This window comes from Scomber scombrus, chromosome 2, assembly GCF_963691925.1.
Source record: "Scomber scombrus chromosome 2, fScoSco1.1, whole genome shotgun sequence".
NCBI lineage: Eukaryota > Metazoa > Chordata > Actinopteri > Scombriformes > Scombridae > Scomber > Scomber scombrus.
In genome coordinates, this window is record NC_084971.1 from 18221371 (window position 1) to 18248423 (window position 27053).

The 27053-nt window shown below is 40.2% G+C and overlaps 2 protein-coding genes across 2 annotated transcripts; one reads left to right on the forward strand and one right to left on the reverse strand.

Annotated features, from left to right (window-relative positions):
* The first annotated feature begins 1108 nt into the window (after nucleotides 1–1108).
* ptpn9b (protein tyrosine phosphatase non-receptor type 9b) lies at nucleotides 1109–11599 on the forward strand. Its single transcript, XM_062429307.1, has 13 exons — nucleotides 1109–1147; nucleotides 3371–3514; nucleotides 4636–4725; nucleotides 5023–5147; nucleotides 5416–5521; nucleotides 5632–5742; nucleotides 5824–6728; nucleotides 6888–6984; nucleotides 7650–7719; nucleotides 7832–7910; nucleotides 8022–8172; nucleotides 8451–8658; nucleotides 9469–11599. Exons 1-13 carry the CDS (start codon nucleotides 1115–1117, stop codon nucleotides 9690–9692), a joined length of 2343 nt encoding a protein of 780 aa, XP_062285291.1. The 5' UTR covers nucleotides 1109–1114; the 3' UTR covers nucleotides 9693–11599.
* A 5804-nt stretch (nucleotides 11600–17403) lies between these two features.
* On the reverse strand, nucleotides 17404–26690 carry adamtsl7 (ADAMTS-like 7). The gene is given in 13 exon segments (XM_062425793.1): nucleotides 17404–17725; nucleotides 18708–18759; nucleotides 18761–18853; nucleotides 19617–19796; nucleotides 19949–20122; nucleotides 20700–20873; nucleotides 21576–21798; nucleotides 22487–22616; nucleotides 23031–23219; nucleotides 25113–25221; nucleotides 25369–25544; nucleotides 25720–25849; nucleotides 26556–26690. Coding segments are annotated over 13 exon segments (1923 nt in total). The 3' UTR covers nucleotides 17404–17567.
* Between the last annotated feature and the right edge of the window lie 363 nt (nucleotides 26691–27053).

The following is a 27053-nucleotide window of genomic DNA, read 5'->3' on the forward strand; positions in this document are numbered from 1 at the left end:
AGTAGTAGTAGTAGTAGTAGTAGAGAGCTATTGATAATAATATCAAAAATAATAATAATAATCTATTGTTGTAAATAAGGCTATATTGTGTTGTGCAGGGACAACAGATGATAGTCAACTCTTGCTCATTGTTCCTGACAAATAAATAAAATAAACATGTTTAAATATGTGGATAAAATGATTTTGTCCACGTAAACTCTGTTAATATATATGCATATTTAGAGTATATATAATTTATTAAGCAAGGACAATATGGATAAACAGATACTGTAAACTTAATAAAATACCCAAGAGTAGTAAAATATATTGATAAATACCTGTTTTGATCTGTCTATGGTAAAGATAATCGTAAAGAGTTATTGATCCATGGTAAAGTGAATGGTCAAGAGTTATTGATCTGTCTATGGTAAAGCGATTGATAAAGAGTTATTGATCTATGGTAAAGTGAATGGTAAAGTTATTGATCTGTCTATGGTAAAGCGATTGATAAAGAGTTATTGATCTATGGTAAAGTGAATGGTAAAGTTATTGATCTAATCTATGGTAAAGTGAATGGTAAACAGTTATTGATCTATGGCAAAGTGAATGGTAAACATGTATTGATCTATGGTAAAGTGAATGGTAAGGTTATTGATCTATGGTAAAGTGAATGGTAAACAGTTATTGATCTATGGTAAAGTGAATGGTAGTTATTGGTCTATGGTAAAGTGAATGGTAAACAGTTATTGATCTATGGTAAAGTGAATGGTAGTTATTGATCTATGGTAAAGTGAATGGTAAACATGTATTGATCTATGGTAAAGTGAATGGTAAGGTTATTGATCTATGGTAAAGTGAATGGTAAACAGTTATTGATCTATGGTAAAGTGAATGGTAGTTATTGGTCTATGGTAAAGTGAATGGTAAACAGTTATTGATCTATGGTAAAGTGAATGGTAGTTATTGGTCTATGGTAAAGTGAATGGTAAACAGTTATTGATCTATGGTAAAGTGAATGGTAGTTATTGATCTATGGTAAAGTGAATGGCTGTGGGCGGGACCCTCTGTCTCGAGCTGCAGGGCGTGAGCGAGCGGCTGGTGGGCGCGCCCGCTGCGACGTTGCGGAGGCTTCAAGATGGCGGAAGCCCTGACAACTCAGGAGCAGCTGGTAAGGGTCTATTGACGGATTTTTCTCACATTTTCCCATCATGTACAGTGTGTACACATGTCACCTTCAGTTTCCCCTCTATTGGGCGGTTTCTGTGGTATATTTCTGTCACGCTGGTCGTTCCCGGGGTAGTAAACAGCCGTGGCCCGTCCGCTCCTCCGGTGTGACTGACAGCAGTTAGCGTGTGTTAGCATGACGGCGTTAGCCAGCACTAGTCGGGATCACTTCACCGGCTGTGTGTCTCCAATACTCGCTGCCTTGATAACCCAGCTGCACATGGACCACATAGAGATGTTCATGTCGTTAATGTTAAACTATTAATACTCGGTGACCTAACGTTTGTTCAATCAACGTGGCTTGTAGTGCCTCGTTAGCCATCCAGCTACCACATGTAATTTAGCCGCTAGCTAATGCTGATAGCTATTGTTGACTTGCAAAGGAGTAAGGTTATATTGGACTAAGTGTGAAGGTTATAAATATCCAACCCATGGTTGCTTTATTTTGTCGATTGCCATTATGTCCGATGACACAGTTAAGACAGTCTTGAGATCATGACTGCCATCGTTTAACACTGACTAGCTGGCAGTGTCCAGCCTATCAGATTTACGGGCGAGAATTCGCAGAAGTGAGCCTCCGTTTCTGAGCATTGTTGTTACCATCACTTTCTAGTAAACGGGGTAGGCCTGACATTGATAGCTCACATGAAATGTCACGCAGCAGTTCCGATGACAGCTTCCGTCTAATAACGTTAGCTACTTGTGTTATCTTATTCAAGCATTCACAAGGTTAAAGGATAGGCTCACAATTTTCCAAGTCTATTTTAGCAGTCAGGTGTCCATATATACACTGAAGAAGGTTTTCTTTGCTGTAATCATTCCTCCTCTTCATACTGGCCATGAAAAGAGGCCCTTCAAATAAGCTTTTAATATTAGTGATGGGGGCCAAAATCCACAGTGTCCACACAGTCATTTTGTGCAAAAATGCATTTAAATGTTTATCTTAAGCTTATATCAGGCTTCAGCAGGTAGAGTTAGTCATATGAAGTGGATATCTGCTACTTGTACAGTCTTTTTAGGTAGATTGTAGTAATCCCTGGAGGGGAGGATTAGGAATATATTGTTTAAATAAAAATTAAATAAAATAAAGTACCCTTCTTTAGACATTGTTTCCCTGTAGACCTATTTCAGTTTTCATATTGATAAATGACTGTTGTTTTTAGGAAGATTAGAAAAATTGTGAACCAGCCCTTTACCTGGTTAATAAACCAAATTACTACTCCCCAGATTTGCAGATTTGAACATCACGTTCCCTGGTCCTGTAAAGTCAACTGATTAACTGCCTGAGGACAGTTGCTCTTCACAATGCTTGTAGTTGTAGCTTGCCGATGAAATCAGCCCCACCTTCCTCAAACATTTTTAATTCCCAGGTGTTGTGGCAGAATGAATGTCTAAATATATATTGTCATGTGCTTTCCCATAATGTTTTATCTCAAAGCGGTCCCATTATATCTGAAATAAAGACCAACTCTACTAACATCATTATAGTTTAGGTACTTTCCCCACGAGGATTGATCAATTACTCTATTTTATGAGATAAACCATTACCAGTCATAGGTAAGATATGTTATTTCTTCATTGTTTAAGCTGTAATTTAATAACTGCATTGATCAGAACAATGAGATTTGTCAGGATCTGGATGGCTTTATGCTTCTGCTAAACAATTACCTTAGGGAACCCTGAGATTGACTTGCTGCATATTTTGTCTAATGTATATGAAAGTAAATTTTAGGTTTTGTATGTGGCTGTTGAGTTCATCTGTTGTGCCCATTCATTGACTCTCCTCGTGCTGGTTACATATTTGGAGGACAGATGCAGCTCACTTGGGTGAAAACAAGCTGGCTGTTGTCTCCTGGCGTATGAATGCTCTCATCCACGGCATCTTCTAGGGGCACGGCCTGCTACCATCTGTATCACACAATATTGTAACTTTGGCAGGGAAAGGACTACAAAGCTGAGGGGGCTTGTGTTTTCCTTGTCATGCCAGTTCCCATCTTCTCTCTGTTTCTTTTTCCTCTACCCCCTAAATTCCAAGCTTGTAAAGTATTTTTTAACAGTTTCCCCAACTCTGTTTGTTCCCCTTCTGCCCAAGTTACAATTTTTCAGCCTGTATTCTCTCCCCGACTCACCTTTTCCTATCCATTTCCTCTCCCTCGTGTCTTTCTAGGTTGTGGAGGAGTTCCTGAGTGAGGTGCGTAGCCGGGAGCAGCCTCACAGTGCTGGGCTCGTCTCCCAACCTACAGCTGTTAAGTTTCTCATGGCCCGCAAATTTGACGTCTCCAGAGCCATCGACCTCTTCCAAGCATACAAGGTACAGCAACACTTCAATTAGTGACACAACTGAGATCACCATTTACTTTTTTTCATCCACAAGACACCACCAGGCTCAATTAGGGATAAAGGATTTGGGAAAGATCTCTAATTGTAATTTTTCTTACCAATATTGCGAGTAAACTTTAAATTGTGAAAATATTCTATAGATTAACCTTCAGGCCTATTTGGTGGGCTTCAAACAAGGTTTTAAGTGGTACGTGTTGGTCTTGTTTTTATCATGTAGCTACTGTAAAAAAATAAAATAAAATTTAAAAAGAAGAAGAAAAAAAGGCTTTTTAAATTTAGTGCCTTGATGTAGGAGTGTGCCTTGACGTTTTAGAGAATTGATTCCCCTTTTTTTGTGGCTATTGAATGCTTATCCGTGTACCATGAACCCCTTCTTTGTGACATATCCATGTGAGATCTGCAAAGTGATTCCTTATTTGTTTTTAATCACAAATGCATTATGTTGGCACGTTGAAGTCTGATCAAAAAATTATGCAGTCGTTTGTTGAGTTCCTTTCATGGTTGCTTCCTGCAAACCAGTCAACTGGAGCAAATTAGAAGTTGCAATAGAAGTAATCATGACATTAAATTATTATAATTATTGGTGGGTACATAGCTGTTCACATATGTTAATAATGACAAAGTTTTATCTGAAAGTATTTAAGTTTTGATGTCTGAGTGATGAGCAATAATCTGTTATTTAGTTCAGGATAACTATGCTCTAATCCTAAGAATGAATACGCAGTGTCTTTAAGTGAGAAAGTTAGTCCACTGAGGTGTTAGTTCAGACCCATACAAAGCATGGACATAAATACATAAATGCCTGAACTCAATGAAAAATAACACAAAACCAAGCAACAAACACCACCGTTGTGAAACTGTTTCTTGTATTTTTCTTAATATTGTGTCAGACAGCTGCTGAGGTTGCACGTGGTACTTTTTGTTGCATATATATAGTTGGAATAAATAACATGAACGTTAATGGCATGCAACTAAAATCAATTTAATAATGTTGTCTGATGTTATTGTTTGTTTGGGTTAAGGTTTGCTATTTTGGCCACAGGCTAATGACTCCCCTTCTCTCCCTCCTCTACCACTATTTATCAATATTAGAACACAAGAATCAAAGAGGGGATCATCAATATCAACCCTGACGAGGAGCCCCTACGCTCTGAGTTGCTGAGTGGAAAATTTACAGTCCTGGTGAGTGGTGAGCTATTATGAGCCTCCTTTCAGTTACATCTGAAGATACACTGATATGGTGTACACGCTGTTCATTGAAGAAAAAGTTTGTGTGTGCAAGTCAATGACACATGCTTGTTTTAGTGTGTCTTTATGCATGGAGATCAAATAAAAGCATGTGCATGTTGACTCAGTTTATATCCTTGACATTCTATGTATAGAATATCAGCAGTCAAATCTCAGAAATCACATACTGTATGGTAGAAGTGCAGTGAATTAACATTGACATACATGATGACCCAATAATGTTTCTACCAGCCTGGGCGTGATGCGAAGGGTGCTGCTCTAGCGCTCTTCACTGCTCGTCTCCATCGGCCAGACGTCACCACCCACAAAGCTGTGCTGCAGGCCATCATCTATCAGCTGGACAAAGCCATAGAGAGGTGATGCACCCCTTATATATATATATATACATACAGCTTTTTTAAAATCTGCCCTGATTACTTTGTTGTTGTTCATCTCCTTCCTTTTTTTTTTTTAGTCCTTCTCCTCATATTCCAGTTGTGACTTATCTTGCTCTTTGTCAGTCAACATGGAATCCTTTATGTTAGACTTCTTGCAAGCACCTGGATAAAAAAGTATTGCCTTTGTGAGTTTCGACCATTTACATCCTTCTCTCTTAATTTGTAAATCTCGTTTGTTTCTTCCCAGTCTGCAAACTCAGAGAGATGGGCTCATATTTATTTACGACATGACCAACTCCAGCTATGGGAATTTTGACTATGAGCTCTGTGTCAAGATCCTCAATTTGCTAAAGGTAAATATTAAAGAACATTATATGTTCTTTTTTTATTTTTCTAGTTCTGCTTATAGTTAGTCTGCAATGATCAACATTTTACATTTTTTGATCTGATTTTTTTTCCCCAGGGGGCATTTCCAGCCCGTCTAAAATGTGTCTTCATTGTGTCATCACCTCTTTGGTTTCGAGCACCATTTGCGGTTCTCCGCCTTTTTGTACGCGAGAAGCTGAGAGAGAGGGTATGTATATTTTTACCTAGAGGTAATAGTTACACATCATTTTTGTTATTGATCTATTAATATTTCTTCTCCATTCACCAGGTGTGCACTGTGAAAGCTCATGAGTTGGCCAGTCACATCCCAGTCTCCTCCCTCCCTGAACACCTGGGTGGGACATCCCAGTATAGCCATGTGGCATGGATCCAGTCGTGTGTCAACGTACACACAAATACTGTTCAGGGTGATACACAAGTACATGACACACACGACTGTGTGGGAAGCCTTCTGCGCTCTTACAGCTTGGAGTGCAGCAATACAAGTGCTACACTGTCCCACACCCATATAAATACACAGTTAGGTTCTGAGCTAGCTGTGGCTAACTCTAACTGCTACGACGATAGCAATGCCAACCCACACAACCACTGTGGTGTGGTGGAAGGCAGGACTCGAGGCCCAGGCCAGTACCAGCAGAGCCCACATTCTGCTGCAAACAGGCCGCAGGGGAACCACCAACACTGGAACGGCTCAGCTGTGAGTGGGGCCAACATGGCTGTTAGTGGCTCTAGCCCCAATGCTAACATGAATGGTCGTGGCCGCCAAGCTCCTCCCCAGTCAGACACGCCCCCTGACACACCACTTTCCCAGAAAAGTGATGGAGATACAGAGGATGGTGAGGAAACAGAATCGGCCCAAAGATCTCAGAATGAGGAGGTGAAAGAGGTGGACGAGGAGGAGGGTGAGGAAGAGGAGGGAGTACCCCCGTTGCCCCAGAAGTCTTTGCCTCGACCACCCCACCAGCCTTGCTCCCAGTCCCCACCACTGTCCTCATCATGGGGTCCTGATGACGAGGAGCACTGCATGGAGGTGTCTGTTCACATGCCAGAAACGGGAGGAATGACAGTGCATGAGCTGGTGGAGCATGTGAAGAGGCAGAAGAAGAAGGGGATCTATCAGGAGTACGAGGAGATCCGCAAGGAGCCGCCAGCAGGCACCTTTGACTACTCCAAGTAAGCTATTCTTTGATGACATATGTTTTATCTATCCGCCTCCTCATTATTCCGTGTCTTCCATTGTTTTCAGTTTATGTTGCCAGTTGAAGGAACATCGACAGAAAAATACAATAGCCCTCAAATTCAATCTGTCATGTTACCTCACTGTTTTTACAGGACACTGTCCAATCAGATAAAGAACAGGTACAGTGATGTTCTCTGCCTGGACCAGTCACGAGTGCGACTCTGCCAGCTCTGTGATGATGACGATGAGGTAAAAATTAATTCATCACACTTGTTCACTCAATGTTCCTGAGATCCCTGGATTTATTTAACTTGTCATTACAAATTACACGACTCTGTAGATGGTTTGATAACTCCTGTCAAGATAAGTTACATTTACAGTGTAGAAGGCCTCCATTCCATATAAGAAACATTTAAACACAGTAATTTTTGTTACACAATTTCCACTCTAAATACAGACGGTCACCATACAACTGCCTGTTGATATAAGATTTCTATAAAGCATTTCCTTCTTTGGTGGTGTCTTTACCTTATCTACTGGCTTTTGTGTGGTTTAAAAGAAATGTTATGTGTTTTTTTTTTGCAACCAGGGTTTTGTTGTTTTGGGTTTGGTGTTGTGTGTAGGGAATGTTATTTTAACTGATACAAATTATTGTCAAAGCTATGAGTAGAAGACTCATGTTGTAAAATCGCTTAAACAAAACAAAACGTTTGTATGGCTGCAGTACAAAATGTTGGGATTGACTTTTAAAGAAACAGCTTGACGCCTGTAAGGGAATCGTCCAAAAAACTGAAGTCTACATGATGCAGAACACTTAAAACTACAGTAGTAATGACCTAATTCCTCCTACAGGAGGCAGTACATCCTCACACCAAACAGTAAGTCTCACCTCTTTTACGATGTGTGTTTTCCAGACATCAGATTACATTAATGCCAGTTTCATGGACGGGTACAAGAGGAGCAACGCCTACATTGCTACTCAGGGTGAGAAGCTGTTGACATCTGTCCTGTTCAATATTGTCTCAGTCCCCTTCAGATGTCAGCAGGGTACAGTCAGGTGTTACCACAGTTTGACAGACTTATCTATGTCCCTCAGGTCCTTTGCCAAAAACTTTTGGTGACTTCTGGCGTATGGTGTGGGAGCAGATGGTACTTATCATTGTCATGACCACCAGGTGAGATTTCTGAAGTGAGTTGTTTGTTAGAGATGCAGCGATAGACTAAGTAATGGCATTCATGATAAGCTGGTGATCATATTAAAGGGTGTACTTTTGTGTGTGTCTTAGGGTGGTGGAGCGTGGACGTGTCAAGTGTGGGCAATACTGGCCTCTTGAGGATGGCAGAGCTGAGCAGCATGGATACTTTTTGGTCAGGAACACTCATATCCAGGTGTTCCAGGACTTCAAACTCTCCCATCTTGAGCTTTACAACACTCGAGTGAGTCACACTGACTGCAATATGAAAAATCTTGAACATGGTCTGACAAGTTGTGGTAATAAAATTTCCTTAAAACTGTTTTTAATGTAGAAATGTTTCAAAATTCACTTTTAATTATATTATTGTCTAACACTTTGAAGATATCACCATTTTGCATATTTACTTATAGTAGCAGTCACAAGTTTGGACACACCCTCCCATTTTCTTGAACTTAAAACTGATACTGTATGTGACAAACCAAAGGAAAGAGTCTAATATCATCATCTTTTTGTTCTCAGTCTGGTGAGAGACGGGAAGTGTGCCACTATCTCTATGTGAGCTGGCCAGACTTTGGGGTGCCCAAGAGTGCTTCTGCCATGTTGGACTTCCGTGAGCATGTACTTCAAAGGCGGGACGCTGCAGTCCAGAGTCTGGGCTCCAGTTGGACAGGGCCCCCAGGAGGGCCTCCTGTGGTTGTACACTGCAGTGCCGGCATCGGCCGCACAGGTAAACACACACATTATTATGGTATTGGATAATGTCAAAAAGGTGTAATGCATCAAATGTACTTTTACCATATTTTAAGTGGACACAAGCACATTACTTATGTGAGTTGTGTGAAAGAAGACACCAAAAGAATCCAGATTGGATTGCAGATGGAGTTTCTGTTGAAAAATTGAAAAAATTTGGAAAAACATATAATTTGGACCACTGTGAATGTGGTTCAAAATGTCTAAGTATCTACAAACTTATTGTTAAATCTTTTACTAAAAATTCAGCAAACTCTACAGGAAAATGTTGGGCCAGTAATCAATGTAGTGAGACTTTCATTAGACCGTTACAACCTCCAAATTGAGGTTCACATCACGTACTGAACTAGCCAAAGTGCCAGCAGGCTAATTTACACTGGCAGCAGTTTGGTTTTCAGCATCTGTGACACAGGATGAGGCAGATTACAGGCAAACCAGCTCTACCACATGAGCGACTGCTGCCCCATGTACTGGATGTTTATAAACAGTGTTCAGCAACAGTAGAGAGAACAAAAGGCCCTTCAGCATGATTTGAACCAGGAATTTTGTGCTTTCTTTGTATGTGTTGGCTGGAAAATCCGACAATAAACAACAGACAGACTAGAAAAATAATTTTCAAAAATAATGAAAGTTTTCAGATAGCAGCTCTGTTGTTGATCATTCATTTTTACAGGCTAAGTGGTATGAAAATTTGAAGTGTAAATAATTGTGAAGCTCTCCCTTGACTAACCTCTCTGTCTTTCTTTCTCCCTGTCCACCCATGCCTTCCCCTTTGCTTCTCGGCTAGGCACATTTTGTACGCTGGACATCTGCCTGTCCCGGCTGGAGGACATTGGTACAGTAGATGTCCGTCAGACAGTGAGGCGGATGCGTACACAAAGGGCTTTCAGCATCCAGACCTGGGACCAGTACTACTTCTGCTACACAGCAGTCATCGAGTACGCCCAGCGCCATGGGAAACTGAGCCCAGTGCATTGGTCTGACTCAGACCTGGAGACTGACAGCGAGTGAGAGACACATGGAGAGATAGAAAAACGAATGGGATAGCCAACCTAAGCCAATGTCATAGGAATGAAAGATTGTGGAGTGGAGTAAAGGAGGGAGATGCCTCTTCTGCCATAAGAGAGAAGAGACAAAGGATGGAGATCTTGTTTTGACTCTAGTTGTAATGACACAGACTCCCACAGTTGCTCTTCCTTCAGATAAATGAATAGACAGAGGGAGAGGTGAAGAGCTTTAGAAAAAAAATACAGGGAGTGGAGACTGTGCATTGCGTCTCTGACTGAGAAAGCTGTCCTGCCAATTTCCGAGCCCCTTTTTATTTAGCAAACTACAGGGGAACTTGGCATGCCCTGAACCTGTCTTGTTGACAAGAGCGTTGTACGAGTTGTAGCATTTTTATATTGACTTGCACATGAGGAATGACAAACTTGAACTTTACCCCTTGAAGCCCTCCAAACCCGTCTTTGTTCCGTTTTTGTATTACCTGCTCCTTTTCAACCCTGAACAAGTCTGTGAACACAGATTAATTGTGAGGGGTATGAAAAGGGGAAATCCTGAAAACATCTTTTTTTTGTGTTACTTTTTTGACAGGAAATGGTTCTGAGTGAGCAAATGGTCATAAATGACAGTGGATCTGTGTGTGTGTGTGTGTGTGTGTGTGTGTGTGTGTGTGTGTGTGTGTGTGTGTGTGTGTGTGTGTGTGTGTGTGTGTGTGTGTGTGTGTGTGTGTGTGTGTGTGTGTGTGTGTGTGTGTGTGTGTGTGTGTGTGTGTGTGTGTGTGTGAGCCATTTAGTCCATTTCTAGTTTTTATTTTATTTTCCATGTCCTTTTTTTTTCTATGGTGCATTTTCTATGTGTGTTTCATATTTGTGCATATGTAGACTAAATTTCAAAGCCAAAGTCCTCACCCTGAATGCTTGGATGTACTCCTTACTGAGATATTATAGACTGAAGCCCATGTATATTCTTGTAACATACATTTATACGTTATTGTGCATAATAACAACCTCTGAAAGAATAGCAAAAAAAGCCTTGTTTAATATAATTGACTTAACCTTGAGAAGAAATATCTATGTAGCGAGCCAGGCTATGAAAACATATAGAGAAGAGTTCTGGTATTAAAACTGATCGTATTGCCAGGTCTAACATCATCTTTACTGTTGGAGCGTTCTGATTGGACGATCTTAAGTAATTTGGCCTTAACTTGATTCACTGCCTCGTCGTTCTCAGACCTAAACCATACCTGAAACTGTAAACTGTCTTATCTCTTTTTTTCCTTACCTTTTCTGATTCTTGCTCCCTTGAAACCACAACTGTTGTGTTTGATTCTCGAGGCATATGCTGCCTCAGATAATTGTGCCTTCAAGTTTTCCTTCAAGCGTAATGTCTCACAGTCCAGCTAGTGTAGTAATAACACCCAAACTAGTGCACTTGCACAGTACATGTTAACTGTGTCACACAGGACACCTACATTTTGCCTATAGTCCTGTACATAGTACACTACTTCTGAATAATATGAAAGTAGTGAGTTAGCTGGGACTATAAGGCCTGGTTTGAGACATGGCTATTCTTTTATCATTTGACCTCAGGGGGTAATTCTAGTGTTTTTTGCCTAGTGTCAAGGATCCGTTTCTGGGTTTGCCTCTGGTAAATTATCATTTAAAGAAAACTATATCAACTTTATTTTGTATTTTTTACTGTATTGTATCCTACTATATTTATGTCTTTGTAAAACTTCATTATTGAAATCAGTGAATGTTGGTACGATGCTACAAAGTAAACAAACCAGTTATTGCATTTGATAAGCTGAACAAATCAGATGGGGAATGAAATATATTTTTTGTTGTTCCCAATGAAATTTGGTGTAAAATGTCACTTGCCATTGTATTTTCAGAACTGACTTGTATAAATGATGATTGTTCAATTCCAGGACAATTGGGGGGGGGGGGGTTTTGTTGTTAACGATTATGTTTTTAGAGAGCTTAAACTCGTCAGTAACAATGACATTAACGTCTTACAGTCTAGTACCCAATGCCAAGGACAAAGCAAAAAAGACCTATCAAGAGAAAAAAGACAAGGGGTTGCTATTTCTGTTCATGAAAACCCAGCTTCGTTGTCTACAAGTAAAAAATACAAATACATATATATGAATGGGTTGAGGTTTATCAGCATGGAAAGAGAGCCTTGAATGTTTTTGGGGTAATGGTGTCCAAGCAATTTGATTAAGACAGACACGGATATTGGTGAATGTGGACCCTGCATCCCTCAATGCCAAAGGCCCAGGCTCACCCTAAAGATTTTTTTCCAATCACACATCCTCAACAGCCTACTAGCATGGACCTTTCAGTGCAGCCTTGCATCCACGGACACAGAAAGATCCTGGAGCACCTCGGGAACATTATTAAAGATTATGTATAGCTACAAAATGGGAGAGTGTATATGTAAAACAGTGTTGGTCCCCATGCTACTTTTAATTTGTTTTACGAGAAATGCATAAAACAAACGAATGCAATGATCACTTGTCATCGGTGTTCTTTCTTTCTGTGCTTTATGTTCTTATGATTGAATAATGGCCTTTTATGTGCTGTTAGCCCAGCTTTCCTATTAAAGCAATGGTACTGCTATCTTGAATGACTATGAAGCTAATGTTATCTCTTTTTGACTGGGTAGAGTGGCGCCTAGATCAACATGTACACAATGTAGACCATTCTTTTCACATAGATAAGGGTGAAAGGGACTACAGAAATGAGATCTCTGTCTGATTCTCTTTTATCATTAACCTATTAAACAGTACTTGTAGGAATGGTTTAACTGAACTAGCAGCTTAAACCCGCAATAGACTCAGAAAACAAATCTTTGAACTGAATAGAACCAAATTATTTGAATCAGCTAAGTGTGTCATAATTTCCACCTCTAATGGAAGTGAAGCAGCTTTGCTCTTGTTTTGCAGGGTATAAGTTAGCCATATGTTACAATCCTATGGGACTGTAAAAGAAGACAAAAGTATTTATAACAATTGTATTTTTTTTTTTAAACATAATGCAGTCCAGGGTCCTATAGAATGAGAAGTTGAACAAGAAACCCAACAATTAGTATTGCCCTTTATGCTTTTTTGTATTTTCAGCCAGATAAAATGAAGGGGGGCATCAGATGTGGAATAGTAAGAGAATTTAATTTGCTCAATATGTGCACAAATACAGGCACTTAAATGGCACAAATAAGTCAGAAAATCTTCAGCATTATGTTCCTGCCTGAGGAAGAGTGCAAGAGCAAAGAATGTAAAATTAGGGCCAAGTCATCTCCAGTAAATTTCCTAAATCCCAGCTAATGTTACCCTAAACTCTGATGTAGCAATTAGTGGAGTCCGGGACCAGCTCCAATACAGTGGACGTGTCAGTTCTGAACCAAGTTTATTTTTATTAGTAGTGGTATTATTTGAGTAGTATTTTACATTCTGTGGCAAATACTGTAGTCTTAATTCAATCCACATTTCAGATCATATTGCATTTATTGACAGTTGTCGAGTGAATCTAGGTTATATGTCTTTGGGCTGTGGGAGGAAACCAGAGTAACTAGAGAAAACCCATGCAAACATAGGGAGAACATGCAAACTCCATACAGGAAAGACCAGGGCCACCATTCAAATCCAGGATCTGCTGTGAGGCCACAATGCTACCCACTGAGCCACCATGCTTCCCATATAATGAACTACAAGCTTTTATAACAAAACTTAAGTGTTCTACTACAAAACTGTCAAAGTAAGCATCACTCACGCAGCAATGTGCAAAAATGTGCTTTTCCACCAGGAAAAGAATAGTTTGACACAATTCATCTTCTTGGGGTCTCTGTCTATTTTGTCCAGGTTGATGTTGGTTTCATCCAGAACAGTGGCAGAAACAAGGTCAAAGGCCTTGGCTATGGAAGCTGAATCATGTCACTTTCATTTAGGGACTGCTCTTCATATGTTTCCTCTTTTGCAATTCTACATTCGACCAGCAGCCCCAGACAATTTATGTGGGAAGAACATGAAATGAGAGCCCCATCTCCCATTCACTGTTCTCTCCTTCTGAATGGCACCCCACTCCACTTTCCTGGCAATTATGATTCCCATAGTAATTAGCTGAGTCAGGAAACTTGTGCTAATGAGCGGTCTGTGGAAACCAATGGAGTATGGAGGCCCTGGTTGGTATCGGGGGGCTCTGGCCAAAACATAATTATGAATCATTTCTAACTTGCCAGGGACATGATAATATGAAGTTGGTAAATGTAAAAACACTAAAATTATGAGACAGTAGTCTAAACTAGGGTGACCAGACGTCCCCGATTTCCGGGGACAGTCCCCGTTTTGGGTGACCTGTCCCCGGTCAAAGCTGTCCCCGAAAATGTCCCCGATTTTGACACTGAATGGGGGAAAAATGCGCGCAGACTCAAACACCAGTTATTACGGTAGCCATCTAACGCATCACCAGAGAAGACGTCGTATGACGTACAGGTTATCTGGACGTACGACTAGACGCAACAGCGTCAACAACAACAATCTAGAGGCGGCAAAAAGGAAAGAAAAGAAGACCAGCGGTCATACATGGTATGTTGTGTATGAACTTATTTATTTTGTGTGAATTGGCAGTAGACTTGGCTGTGTGTGTGTGTGTGTGTGAGAAGTGATGTAACATTAAAGTAAGTTGTTTATCTGAATTGAAGACCTAACGTAACGTTATAAAAGTCAGTGGACGTTAACATTATGACAATGTTTTCATATCTGTCATTAGTGACACTGTAACGTTAACGTTAGCATGAGATTACCAGGTGATGACATTGTATGTGGCCCTGTTTTGGAAGAGGGGGAGGTCGAAGACTGCTTTGGTAACATATGATTTTCCTGTAGGCATAGGGACATGAGACTCTGTTAAAAATAATAAATTAATTAATAATAAATCAATGGTTGATAGTTGTGTGTGCTTCTGTATTTTGTGTCGGGCTGTGTGGGTAACTAATGACTGTAGTAGTTATAAATGCAGACCATCTGATTAGCTGATGCCCTGAGTCATGTATAAAATTAATATACTCTTGGTAGACTTGGTAATTATTATTAATTACATCTTGATGATATTTACTAGCTACTGGTCTGGCAGCTGTCCTTGCACATGACACTTAACTTTGGAAGAGAGATGTTTTTTCTAAAGTATTCTACATTTGTGTTTTTGACACTGCTGTGTGCTACTGATACATGATATTTGTGGGTGCTGATATTTTGATTTATTAACCTGGTCCTTTTGTGTAATAAAAGCAGGTTAAAATACACGAAAAGTACTTGTCCCCATTTTTTATTTCATAATGATAATATTTAATGATTTTTCACCGCCGCATTGAAAATGTCCCAGATTTTCATTTCAGAAATCTGGTCACCTTAGTCTAAACTACATTCTGTAGTCACTGTCACTGAACTTTGACTGAGGTAATGTATCTGGAGCTAAAACATACTGCTACATGAAAGGGAATGAAAAAATGACTTACTTGTCCGTTGTTTGATGTTAAGGTTGACTACTTCAGATTTGTTGATAATGTCACAATCTGCACCTTGATCCCTCTCTGCAGCCACACTCTCTCCCATCCCCTGGCCTACTCTGCCCACTCTTTACCTGCAGCTCATGCCCTCCTCAGCCACTCACTACTAATTCCTGTACGCTGCCATTCTTCTCTACCAGATTGTTAAATTGCCATGGATTTCATGTCTTTCTTTCTAGCCTCTGTATCTGTGTTCTGTTCATTTGTTGTACCTTCAGCTTGCGCCCTGCACTACTCACAACCAGCCTGCGCTCCAGTCAATTCGCCCCAGGTTCAAGACAGCTAGCCTGCCACTGCCTGTCCTAATCCTGTATTTACTCAATCCCAGGAGCCTTATTTGGAACATGTGAGGAGCCACCCTAAAGTACAATGGTGACCTTTGGAAAGGAATCACCTTGCCATTTTCATGGGGTAGCCTACCATAAAGTCTCCAAAAGGAGGTATGGCAGCCGAGCACCTCTCTGCTGCCCGGTGCCACAGAATCTACACTGCCCAATTAACCTCAGGTACACTGCAGTAACCAAACATGGTTCTAGAGCTTCGGTTTCCTAGCTTGTTGTCTTTGCTATTTATTTATAAGTGTTAGGGTGCAAGTGTTAGTACTAGTACTAGTGTTAGTTTTTTCTTTTTATTTATGTGTATGATTATATTGTATTTTGATAACTGTACAGCACTTTGGTTCAACTGAGGTTGATTTTAAATGTGCTTTATAAATAAAGCTTGACTTGACTTGACATTTTATAGATGTGTGAATTAAAGTTAGTGTAAAGGGAATTCAGCCACTTCTAAACACATTAAATAGGTCATAAATGTATTTCTCAAAATGTGTAAAAAGCATTCCAACTATTAAGATTTGAATTGTGGAGCTAGGCTTTGTGTTTCAAAATTTCTGTGTTCAGGATTTAGTGGGCGGGTCTGAAAATCTCCACCGCGTTAGCATAAACCCGCCCCTGCTGCTACTACACACTACTACTACCACAGTCTACAGTTAGCCAGTTAGCTGAGTTAACCGCCGAGTTAGCCGCCGAACTAGCGGCAGAAAGCTCTCATGGGGCATTCAGACCAAAAGCGTCTACATAGAAAATCAATGTAAATGGTGCGATAACACGCAATTTCATATCAGGCAGCGCGAATGAATCAAGCGTCTTAAGAGGCGCGAATAAAGTTGGAAAAATTTAACTTTTCAGGCGACATCACGCCACGACATCCAATCAGTGGCGAGTTTCTCCCGATGTCACAAGCGCGAATGAAGCGATGATCCAAAAATTGATATTTATGATCAAGCGGTGCGATATAAGCGATTCAAGCGATTTTTTGCTTTTGGTGTGAATGCAGCTTCAGACGTAGCGTCCATGTTTCGAGTAGAGGTGGTGACTTTTGATTGACAGGTGACACTTGGTAGGGGGCGTGGGTTTCAGCGAACTCGGCTGGGCACACCCACAGCGTTTGGTAGCAGAGACAGCGGAGGCTGATTTTTTTCGCAACTTTGAAGCCTAATTTCATAATATTGGCGATTTTTTTTAATCATTCAAATTTGGCAGGGTGGTTAACAACACACTTTTCTGTGGTCAAACTCAGAACACATATTTATTCTTACTTCACACAGACTTTAATGTCTCTTGAATACATTCAATTCCTGCAAGCAACAACTGGCACAGCACATTACCACTTTTAATTCCAGGAGTAGAGATGTTGATTTGGGGTATAAATTGACCATTTAGCAATTTGAGGTTATTATTAAAATAACATTTTGCTACTAATTTGTCCTATACTTCTGTTTTTAGTGATGTAATTTGCTAACATTTCAATATTTTTAGATCTTCTAATACCCTACTGTTGACGGTGGAGACACCAAACAATATAGTTTCTGTAACCTCTGTAATAATACAACATACGACAGTAAGAGTACCAAAAGTTTATTAAGAATAAATATATAAGTACATCACCCAACATGACCAGTCCCATTTAAAGTTACACTGAGAATGAAAGCACTCTCTAAATTCTATACATAGTGATAATTATTACAGAAATGTGTGAGTGTTTGTGCACGAGATTAAGAACATTTCAGGCAATTATCTGTTTGGCGTCAGCGTGAAACAGGATCTCACTGTAGCAGCAGTATTTACGCTGTGGTGGTTCACAAGATAGAATCAGGCATTTGTTTGCAGACTGAATGACTGAATATTTACTGAAGAAAAACACTCAATCTTAACACTGAAGTGCTTTCTAAACTGAGCTAACAGCACTCTCATGGTGCTGTTTTTTTGTGTGTTTTTTTGAGTTGTGACCTGAAGTCAATTAACTCTCCCGGTGGCAGCATCACCTGCGGATGTGATTCTTTTGAAATGAGTTGGGGTATGTTTTCTGGGCCTGGGAGCAAGAGGCACAGCAGACACTTCTGTAGTATGGGTAAACACAGAGTCGGGCTTGAACCACCACCATACAGTTATGATACAGGTCGCTGCTGCATGATGGATCTAAGGGAAGAAGAACAAGGTAGAGAAACAGAGAAAAATAGGGGAAGCAAAGCAAATGTTATTCTTCAATTCAATTTATTCACTACATTCTTATGCTTGGAGCCACATGCTGGTCACATCATGTCTTGTTGCAGGTAATTGAGCCAATTCACTGAGCCTCCAAGTCAATTCCTAAACTGAAGTCCAACTCAATAAAGTCATCCTGGCCTAAGAACTGAAGTCAGATCTGTAGTAATAAAAATCCAGATAGTGGCTGTAAATATCTTACTTGAAATGTTTATGGTCTGTCAAATAGATTTGTATTTTTAAGGGTTGTAAAACTATGAACAAGCAACTTTTAAAAAATGTACCAATGACAACATTGCAAGATACATTTTCATGGCCAAATTCATTGCACTTATATTGTCAACCAAACAGAAGTTTGCCTGATATGTATGACAATAGAAGAAGGAGACTGTCCACATCACATATATCCCACACCCTTCCTTACTCATAGATTGTTGCTTACAGGAACACAAATCCTTGTTCATACACCTTCAAATATTTTTGGCATATGCAGCTTGCTTTCAAAACTATTAAAGAGATGCTTTACACCATTGCCATATTTGGTTGTATGTATGACCATTTTCATATTCAAAAGTCATTAATTATACTAGAACAATGATTGACACAGAACATCAGAGGTGTTTTGAAGGGATACTTTAAATCCATGTTCCTGCTCACATCTTTTAATGCTTTGATTAAGGCACTTATTACAATTTTCCAAATAGCTGTTTTCAAATTCTCTTAACGATTTTGACAGCTAGTAAGCTTCATACACAATTCACAAAAAATAGTACTTATACCTCCCTTTGCCCTGTGTACAACACCTCAACTCCTCCTGGCTGAGATACTCAGTCTCAACAGCTAGACCCAGTCAAATACTAGGCAAACACCTGTGCAATCCCTCTACAGCAGTACGACACCGCTAGGTTAGACTTACTTATCTCAGCTAGGCAAGGTTGTGTGTTGCATTCTTCTCGACTCTCCGGAGTCGAACTGGTGGTCACAGTGGTCACTTGGGGAAATGTTGTCAAAAAGACAGCGCACCTCACGCACACGGTATCCACCATTGCAGGAGCGTGAACACTGAAGTGATGGAGAGAACAGAGGCAGAGATGAAGGGCTATGATGTACTCTGAAGGACTGAATGTACTAATGTGGACGCCACTTTGTTATCACATCTTTCTGAACTTATATTTTTATGTGCTGGGTTTTGGTGATGCTTACCTTTCAGACCTCTGTCTCTTTTTGGTGGTCAAAGCAATACAAAATAACATTTGAAAAACTGAACAATGTGTCTTTCCAGAAATAATGTCCTGGTTACTCTCTACACACAATGCTTAACACAATAGCAACACCAGCATGTTCTGTGGACTCTCCTGGTGATTTGATATATCATGATTTGACAAAACAATCAAAACTCAAGGTCGCCTAAGGAGGGTTTTCTGAAACTTTCAACCATCACATGGTCCTCATCAGTGGATAGAATTTCAGTTGTCATGGAGATGTACTCAGTTGACATGCAAGCTCAGTAACTGTTATGAATTCACCCGTAACACTTTTAGCCAATATTTTTTCAATGCAGTAGAGGAGCAGAAACAAAACTGAGGTGGCAGCATAAATCCCAGACGCAGATATCTCAACACTTGGGCCCATGAAACTACAATTACGTAGATGTTTAGATTCAACTATGGATGAGAGCAAAACTTTTTGTAATTTGGGTGGAGGGACCCTTCAACACCCTTTGTGTGTTACATCCAAATGTCTTCAAAAATTGATCGTATATTTCAGATGTTACAATAGTTAATAGGTGAACAATAGCACTTTCAGGAGAAGACAGACTACTTACCGCACTCCACTCTGTAACATACCACTGGACACCACAGGGCTTCAGCCTGCAGGGTTTAGCTATGATTGGCTGGGGTAGACTGGAACATTTGAACAGGTCCACAACCTCCATGTGATCATCATTGTTGAGAATACAAGCCACACTCCGAGTCTGCGTGCCATTCCCACACTCTGCAGAACACTAAATTACGCACACACACACACACACACACACACACACACACACACACACACACACACACACACACACACACACACACACACACACGTAAGTTATTAATAATGGATCACAATATCTGTGTGCGTGAGGGTAAGTGTCTACAGGTAAATTACCTGACCCCAAGGTCCTGTGTACCATTCCAGGCGGTTATGGCAAGGGCCTGAGTTACACGATGTCACTTCTTGTGGGCGTTCCCCTTCACAGCTGTCCAATGGAAGATCGGTCACATGATCAATCAGACACACCGCTGTCCGGGTTTGATTGCCTTGGCCACATTCTGTAGAGCACTAAGGAATATGAACGTACACACAAACACACATACTCTTAGTTCAAAAACAGAAAAAGGTGGCAGACGATAAAAGAAGTTAACAGTTTTACAGCAGATAACACCAAAAAAGTGGTGTAAACTCTCAGATAGCCACAAGGGACAAACAAGAGACCCAGGCCTATTAACTTTAACAATGTTGAATCTATTATAGAAAACAGGAATACAAGAATGCAAGACTGTGACTATCTGAGAGTTTAAACCCCAATCATTGCTTTGATTGTATTGTATATCAGGAACCTGCTTTCAAACACTATTCATTATCAGAGGAAGGCCTATGGCTGAAACGTACCAGCACTGTTATTTTAAGAAAATGTGAAGAAGCAGGTATTGACTGATTTGATTGTGTATCATCTTTTGAACTGATTTGTATATTTTAAGGTTGAACATTCAATTGTAACACACACTTAATGCCTTTTTTGGACACATGCACTCTTAAACGGAGACATTTCAAGATTTCAGCATTCACTTTTTTTCTCGGTTTGAGTTTGTTCTGTTTACACACATACACATGCGTAATACTACGGTTTGTGTGTTACCCGTTGGCTCCAGAGGGAGGTGAACCAGCTGCTTGCACAGGTTCCCATGTCACAGTTCTGTAGTATGTCTGGCTTCAGGTTCATGTTACACTCCTCGTCCGGCTCGACCTCACCCTGGTTGCTCACACACACAACCTCCCTGCTGCGCTGGCCCACCCCACATGGTACTGAGCACTGAACCAGACAAAGGGAAGAGAAGAGGGTTACTGTATATTCAGTGGTATGTTATTTAACTTTGGCAATAATGCAAACCCAATCCTCATGTTAATAAAGCTTATTTAGTTTGAACTGAAAAAATATTCAAATTGTTCTGTATGGGATGTTAAATTCTATGTATAGTAGATATATATCTGTATATCTGCTGAAATGTATAACTTTGGGTATTTTTTCATAAACCAAAGTAATTTTAAAAAACCAAAGGAAATTTTAAAATTTGACCTGATGATGTTGTGACGATGAAAGAGTCAGGTGTGGAATGCAACTACTGTGGGTACTTTTACTCAAACACTGGCAAAACATACAACTTTGAGGTACCTGTACTTTATTTGAGTATTTCCACTGCGTGCTACTTTTGTGCTACTTTATATTTCTACTCCACTACATTCCAGAGGCAAATATTGCACTTCTTACTCAACTATATTTACCCAACAGCAATAATTGTTAATAACTTTGCAGATAAAAATGTTATATACAAAACATGATCCATGATCCATCCTATAAATTGTTACATTATTATAGTTAAAGGTGTCCACAATATATGAAGAGTTCAAAAATATAACATAATAACATTCAGAAAGTGTCTTTTCTCTTATTTTTTAGTACAGGTCTAGCAGAGTCATACTCTATAATACTCAGTTGTGTGTGTGGTTTTCTCACTGGGCTCCACTCAGATCGTATCTCCCACTGGCTGCAAATCTTCAGCTGACAGGTAGACTTGGTCACTGGTCTATCAGACGACCCACACAGCTCTGGTGCTACTGTAACTGAGGTCTCAGTCCTGTTGGCATGGACATGAGTGACCTGACGGCAGATGACCTGGCGGTGCTGAGTGCCGGGTCCACACCTCCTGCTGCACTCTGACCACTCCCCCACATCCCAGCTGTCAACCAATCACAAAGGACAATGAGAGAGTTGGAAGAAATAAAGAGTAGCTTGATCCAACACAGCAGATGTGGTTTCATGGTGATACACGAGTCAAGCAATGACCTTCCTCAGGCAGAGTTTTTCCCAGCTCTTTGTCCTGATTTTGACCGCAGTTATTGTGTGTGGTCAGTTGAGATTGGTCCACAAGGGGTCGTTATAAAGCTTTCAGTTTCCTCCAAAAGTAGAACATAAAAGAAGCAAGCAAAAGCAGCCAATTCGTGCTGCAGAAATCAGATGTTTCTTCTTCTACTATTATTACTGAAGTTTCAGTTTTGCAATCCACTGTTAGAGGCATATATATATTTCAGACTGCTATCATGGATCACTAACACTGGGGAAAATTTCTCACAGACCCACAACCAAACATACAGTTAATGCACTAATGCCCCGCTACATCTTGGCAACGGTAAGCTGCAGTGGTATTTACCACAAGACATGAAAACCAAATCCACACCAAAGTGAGTCAGTGCGATTGACTGTGACTGGTGACTGACTTATGACTGGAATGTGTGTGAGTGATGATGGCTTCACCCTGAGACTCACAGCACCATGTGGAACTAATACAATGTACGAGTATGTGCGTACTATTATGTGTCTGTGCCATATATAATGTTTGGGACATCAGGTGTGTGTGTGTTGCTCACTATGCAGGGCAGGACTGGGTGTTGCAGTCTTCCTCCTGGTTTGCTGGTTCAAGAGCAGGGTCACAAAGGTCAGCAGTAACATTTGTCTGAGAATCCTTTTCAACACACTCCCATAGCACCTGGCGCCTGCCTGGCAAGTGTGCGCACACACACACACGCACAAAAAAACAACAACAAACATGAATACATATATGTCTGCAAAAAATATAACTGCATACACACTATTTTACCAGAAAAGGTTGAATTGGTGCAAAGGATTGATGAATAGTGATCCAAAACGAAATCTATGTTGCATCAATGTATGAATGTTGTGGCTTGCCTTGTTTTGCCAGCTTGTTTTTAGTGTGTGACAGCTGGTGTTTATTGTTACAGTTGCAGTTTTCATTCACCTATATGTGTTTCAATCTTTAATGTACTAGCAATGTCTTCTCTTGTATTTCCTTGCTGCAACATATTGTATTCTAATCCCAAAGGTAAATTAACTATTATACTATATATAGAAATAAAGATTTAGAGGGTATAAATACAATATGTGTTTCCTCACCAGTGCCACAGGTGGTGTTGCATTCTTTATTCCCAGTCTTCATCCAGGTGTATGTAAGCAGACGATCAGAGTTCACACTGGGGTCAGAGGTATCCTGGTCAGGGTGGGGTTTCTCTTTGATGATATTATTGTTGGTGATGTCACCTTGCTGTTCCTCCTCACTGGGCTGGGATGGGCCCACTGTCTCAGCTGCAAGAAAGTAGAAGGTTGTTGGGAAGAGGCCAATGTTGATAGTCATGTGAAGTAATAAAGGCAGTGAGTTAATTCAAAATATTGGCTAGGCAGGGTAACATGGTGTATTGCTGCTGACCTGACAAAAATATTATAGTGAGATAGTTTCATGTTATAATGACACATTTTCTTCTTTAATATTCCCTTTCAGCATGAAACATTTCTAATGCATAAGTAAGCATGAAATAAAAGTTAAGTAAACCATATAAACCAGAAACCTCACTTTTTCTAGCCAATGTTGGCTTGTTATAACAATTCATCAATTTATCGTGTTATAATGACAAAAGTATGTCTTAATGAGGTACGTTCATTTTGTGAAATAGTGAGAACGTTTTGCTATATAACAAGATACATTATTATTGTAATTACAAAAAAGTTTTTTGTTAAAATAGAATACTTTAGTTTACTTAATCATTATAACAACCAACTATCTTGTTATAACATGGAAATGACCTTGTAATCTTGTAAAAACAACAACAACAACAACAACAACAACAACAACAACAACGTTGTAATAAACGGTTTTGACATTGTGGCAGCAATATGCTAAATAAAATAAAACATAATTACAGGCCCAGCACACCCATGGTGTACTCATACAAATGAATTCAATTATGACAGCTCATCAGATGTTTTTTCAGTACTTTCAGGCCCAGACCCATGCAACATATACTTATGTATATACAGTATATGATTCTATGCAGTTTTGAGTGCGTAGTATGTTCACACTGGAAAATAACCAAAAAAGTACACTCAGTTTGCATTCTTTTTTAAGCTGTCTGCAATTTGATTGGGACAAAATAGGGAAAAGGGAATTACATAGAAATGTTTGCAGCTGTAAAAAAAAATCTAAACTAATTGTGGATGTGATGAAACTGCCCTAGCCCCAACACACAAGGAAAAAATACAAGGATCAAAATTTTGGGGAAATATTTTGCTGTCTTTTAGTTAAAAAAAACTGTAGTTTGACATCATCCAATGCATGCATGGATTGTTGTATTTCTTGTTTGTGTAAAACAATGAAGTATGTTGATTTCTTGTACGTATTGTATACAGTCTGTATGTTGGATGGGACAAATAACACATTTATATTAATATTGTACATGAAGTATACACACAATTCCTTAAATAGTTCCACCCACTTTCAACCTGATCAACAACAACAGAAAACAACTGTGTGTGTGTGTTTGTGTGTGTTTGTATGTGTGTGTGTGTGTGTGTGTGGTTGTCTGTGTGTTCACGTGCCTTTTTGATAATATTTGTTGTTTTTTGAGATACTTCATGAGATCTCTTAAAATTAGATACTTATTTATTGGTGCCAGACGACCCAAATAAAGCTATTTCTTTAATGATGGTAATGATATTAAATTCATCTTAAGTGAGCGATTATTGTCTCAGTGTGCGGTAAAGAGCACTTTGCCAGAACAAACCTCAGCTGCTGGTCTGTTTCAAATGTTATTGAAATTGTAATCGCATTTCTCAGAAGGACAACTTTCCTGTACAAAATACAAACCGTACATTGTATCCAATATAATCCCAAGTATCCATCCAGCTCACCTTCCTAAGTACCCACCCACCAGACCTGTGCCACCAACTTAGTCATTTTACACACTTGTGGAAGATGAGAAACAAACAAGCAAAAAAAACAAACGGTATTGGAAACACTTTGACCTTACGGTAACATCTGCACTCAATACAAACACATTATACTCACTGTACTGAATGTGAGGACACAAATAGAGGCATCTGTTATCTGTTATGCTCCCCGCAGGCACACCAGAGTATTTAGTATGAGAAAATCCCACTGTGGTCATTAGGCTCACTCTAATGCATGATAGTGTGGGTACTCACCCAGAGGTAGTATTTCAGAAGGTGGATCAGGCTCTTGAGTTGGGTGTGTGTTTTGTAAAGGTAAGCTGTACTCATAGTATACACTGGGAGATGGTTGCTGGTAGATCAACTGTAGAAGAGACAGAAGGAGAGATTAGTGGTATATGATGGCATGTATATTGTAGTACAAGTGGTAGTGTTTGTTTACAGTATTTGTGCATCTGAAAGAGACATGGGAAGGCTGTAAGGTTGATGTCAGCAGCTGTTTGCATCTCACATAAACTTGCAGGTCATCAGTCAGCGGCCCGGATGCAGTAATGGATTCTCCAATGCGGGACCGAATTTCATTGGGTCGTCGGTAAGTGAACTGTGTTCCCACAGCAAGGAAGGTCCCGGGCCTGTCAATCACCCAGTTGCCATTGATGATGGAGATGCCACTTTGGGTCTGCAGAGCTGGAGAGAAACCCAAAGTGCATCCATCACTGTAATAAATGTAATTTTGAAAATATGTCTGTTGTTAAATACAGTATTCGTGTGTGTGTGTGTGTGTGTGTGTGTGTGTGTGTGTGTGTGTGTGTGTGTGTGTGTGTGTGTGTGTGTGTGTCTATGTGTGTATAGGTGTGTGTACCCAGGTAGTTTCGGCTCTTTATAGTCTCCCGTATGCTGATGTTGCATGCTCCTGCAGGAATCTCTGCAATCTTATGGTAGTCAACGCGGAGGAAAGTCCGAGAGAAATTCCCCTTCACCACCTCAAACCCCTGCCAACACACACATTCACGCATATTTTTATGTACGGAAAGCAACAGAAACATGCTGTTTGTCCACACTCATGTACAGGCACACACCATAGTTTAACCATGGCAGGCATGTGTTTCAACAGTATAATCATAAATTCCACTGGATCACATTGCTGCTCTTTTCCCTTATTTTCTCTCATCCATCCTGCTCTGCAGCTCTCTGTCTTGCTGGAAATCCCGCAGCTCACTCAGTCTGGTCCAACAATTGGTTTGAGTTGGTCCTCCTCTCCATTCCTCCTTTACACAGATCTCCATTTTGGAAACGAGTTTACCTCCTCTGCTCTTTTCATGTAATGTGTATTTTAATAGGCCTGCCTGGTTCTTCCCTTTTGATGTTTTATTTACAGTCTGATATAGCTTGCTCTGGTAGGGATTTGTTAGCCTAAGTAACAAAGACAGAGATAATCTAAAACAAACTGGTTGTATGTCATGTAGTATTTCCCCTCCCCTTTCCAATTTTGACACAGGATCTTAGTTGTAGTGTACAGAAGAACAACAATATCCAAAACACTGAGTTAAATACATAAGATACTAGGATGCGATTTCTTTCATGAAAGATGATATAACTTATAAAGCAGATAAAAGCACATGATATGACTGTAACACAACTCTCAAAAAATTTGCGCAAGCATGCATTAAGCTCAACATGACCATGTGAATATCTTACCTTCAGGGGAGGCGAGTTGGCTTTGGTATCCCAAAGAAGGGCACCTGAGGGTGGGTAGAGAAGACAGATGAAGTGGAGGAGAGCCAGGGCTCGACCCAGCCGCAGGGAGCAGAGCTGCTGCCACGATCCAGCCATGGAGAGACTGAGGGAGGAGGACACTCTGACACACATACACACACACACACACACACACACACACACCCACACACACACACACACACACACACACACGCTCTCACACACACACACACACACACACACACACACACATGCACACACGCACACACGCACACACACAGAGGGGTATGTGTGTTCATGTTTAAAGGGTTGGCTTGAGGGGTGGGAGGAAAAGAGACAAAGTTTGGGAGGGATGTAAGAAGAAATGCTGAGAGAAAGTGTTTGAAAATTGTGGGCACATTTTTAAGAGTTGTTTTAAGTTGAGGTCACACCCATTTTGCACCTCATAAGTGTTGTGACAACGCATGATGAGTGTGTGTG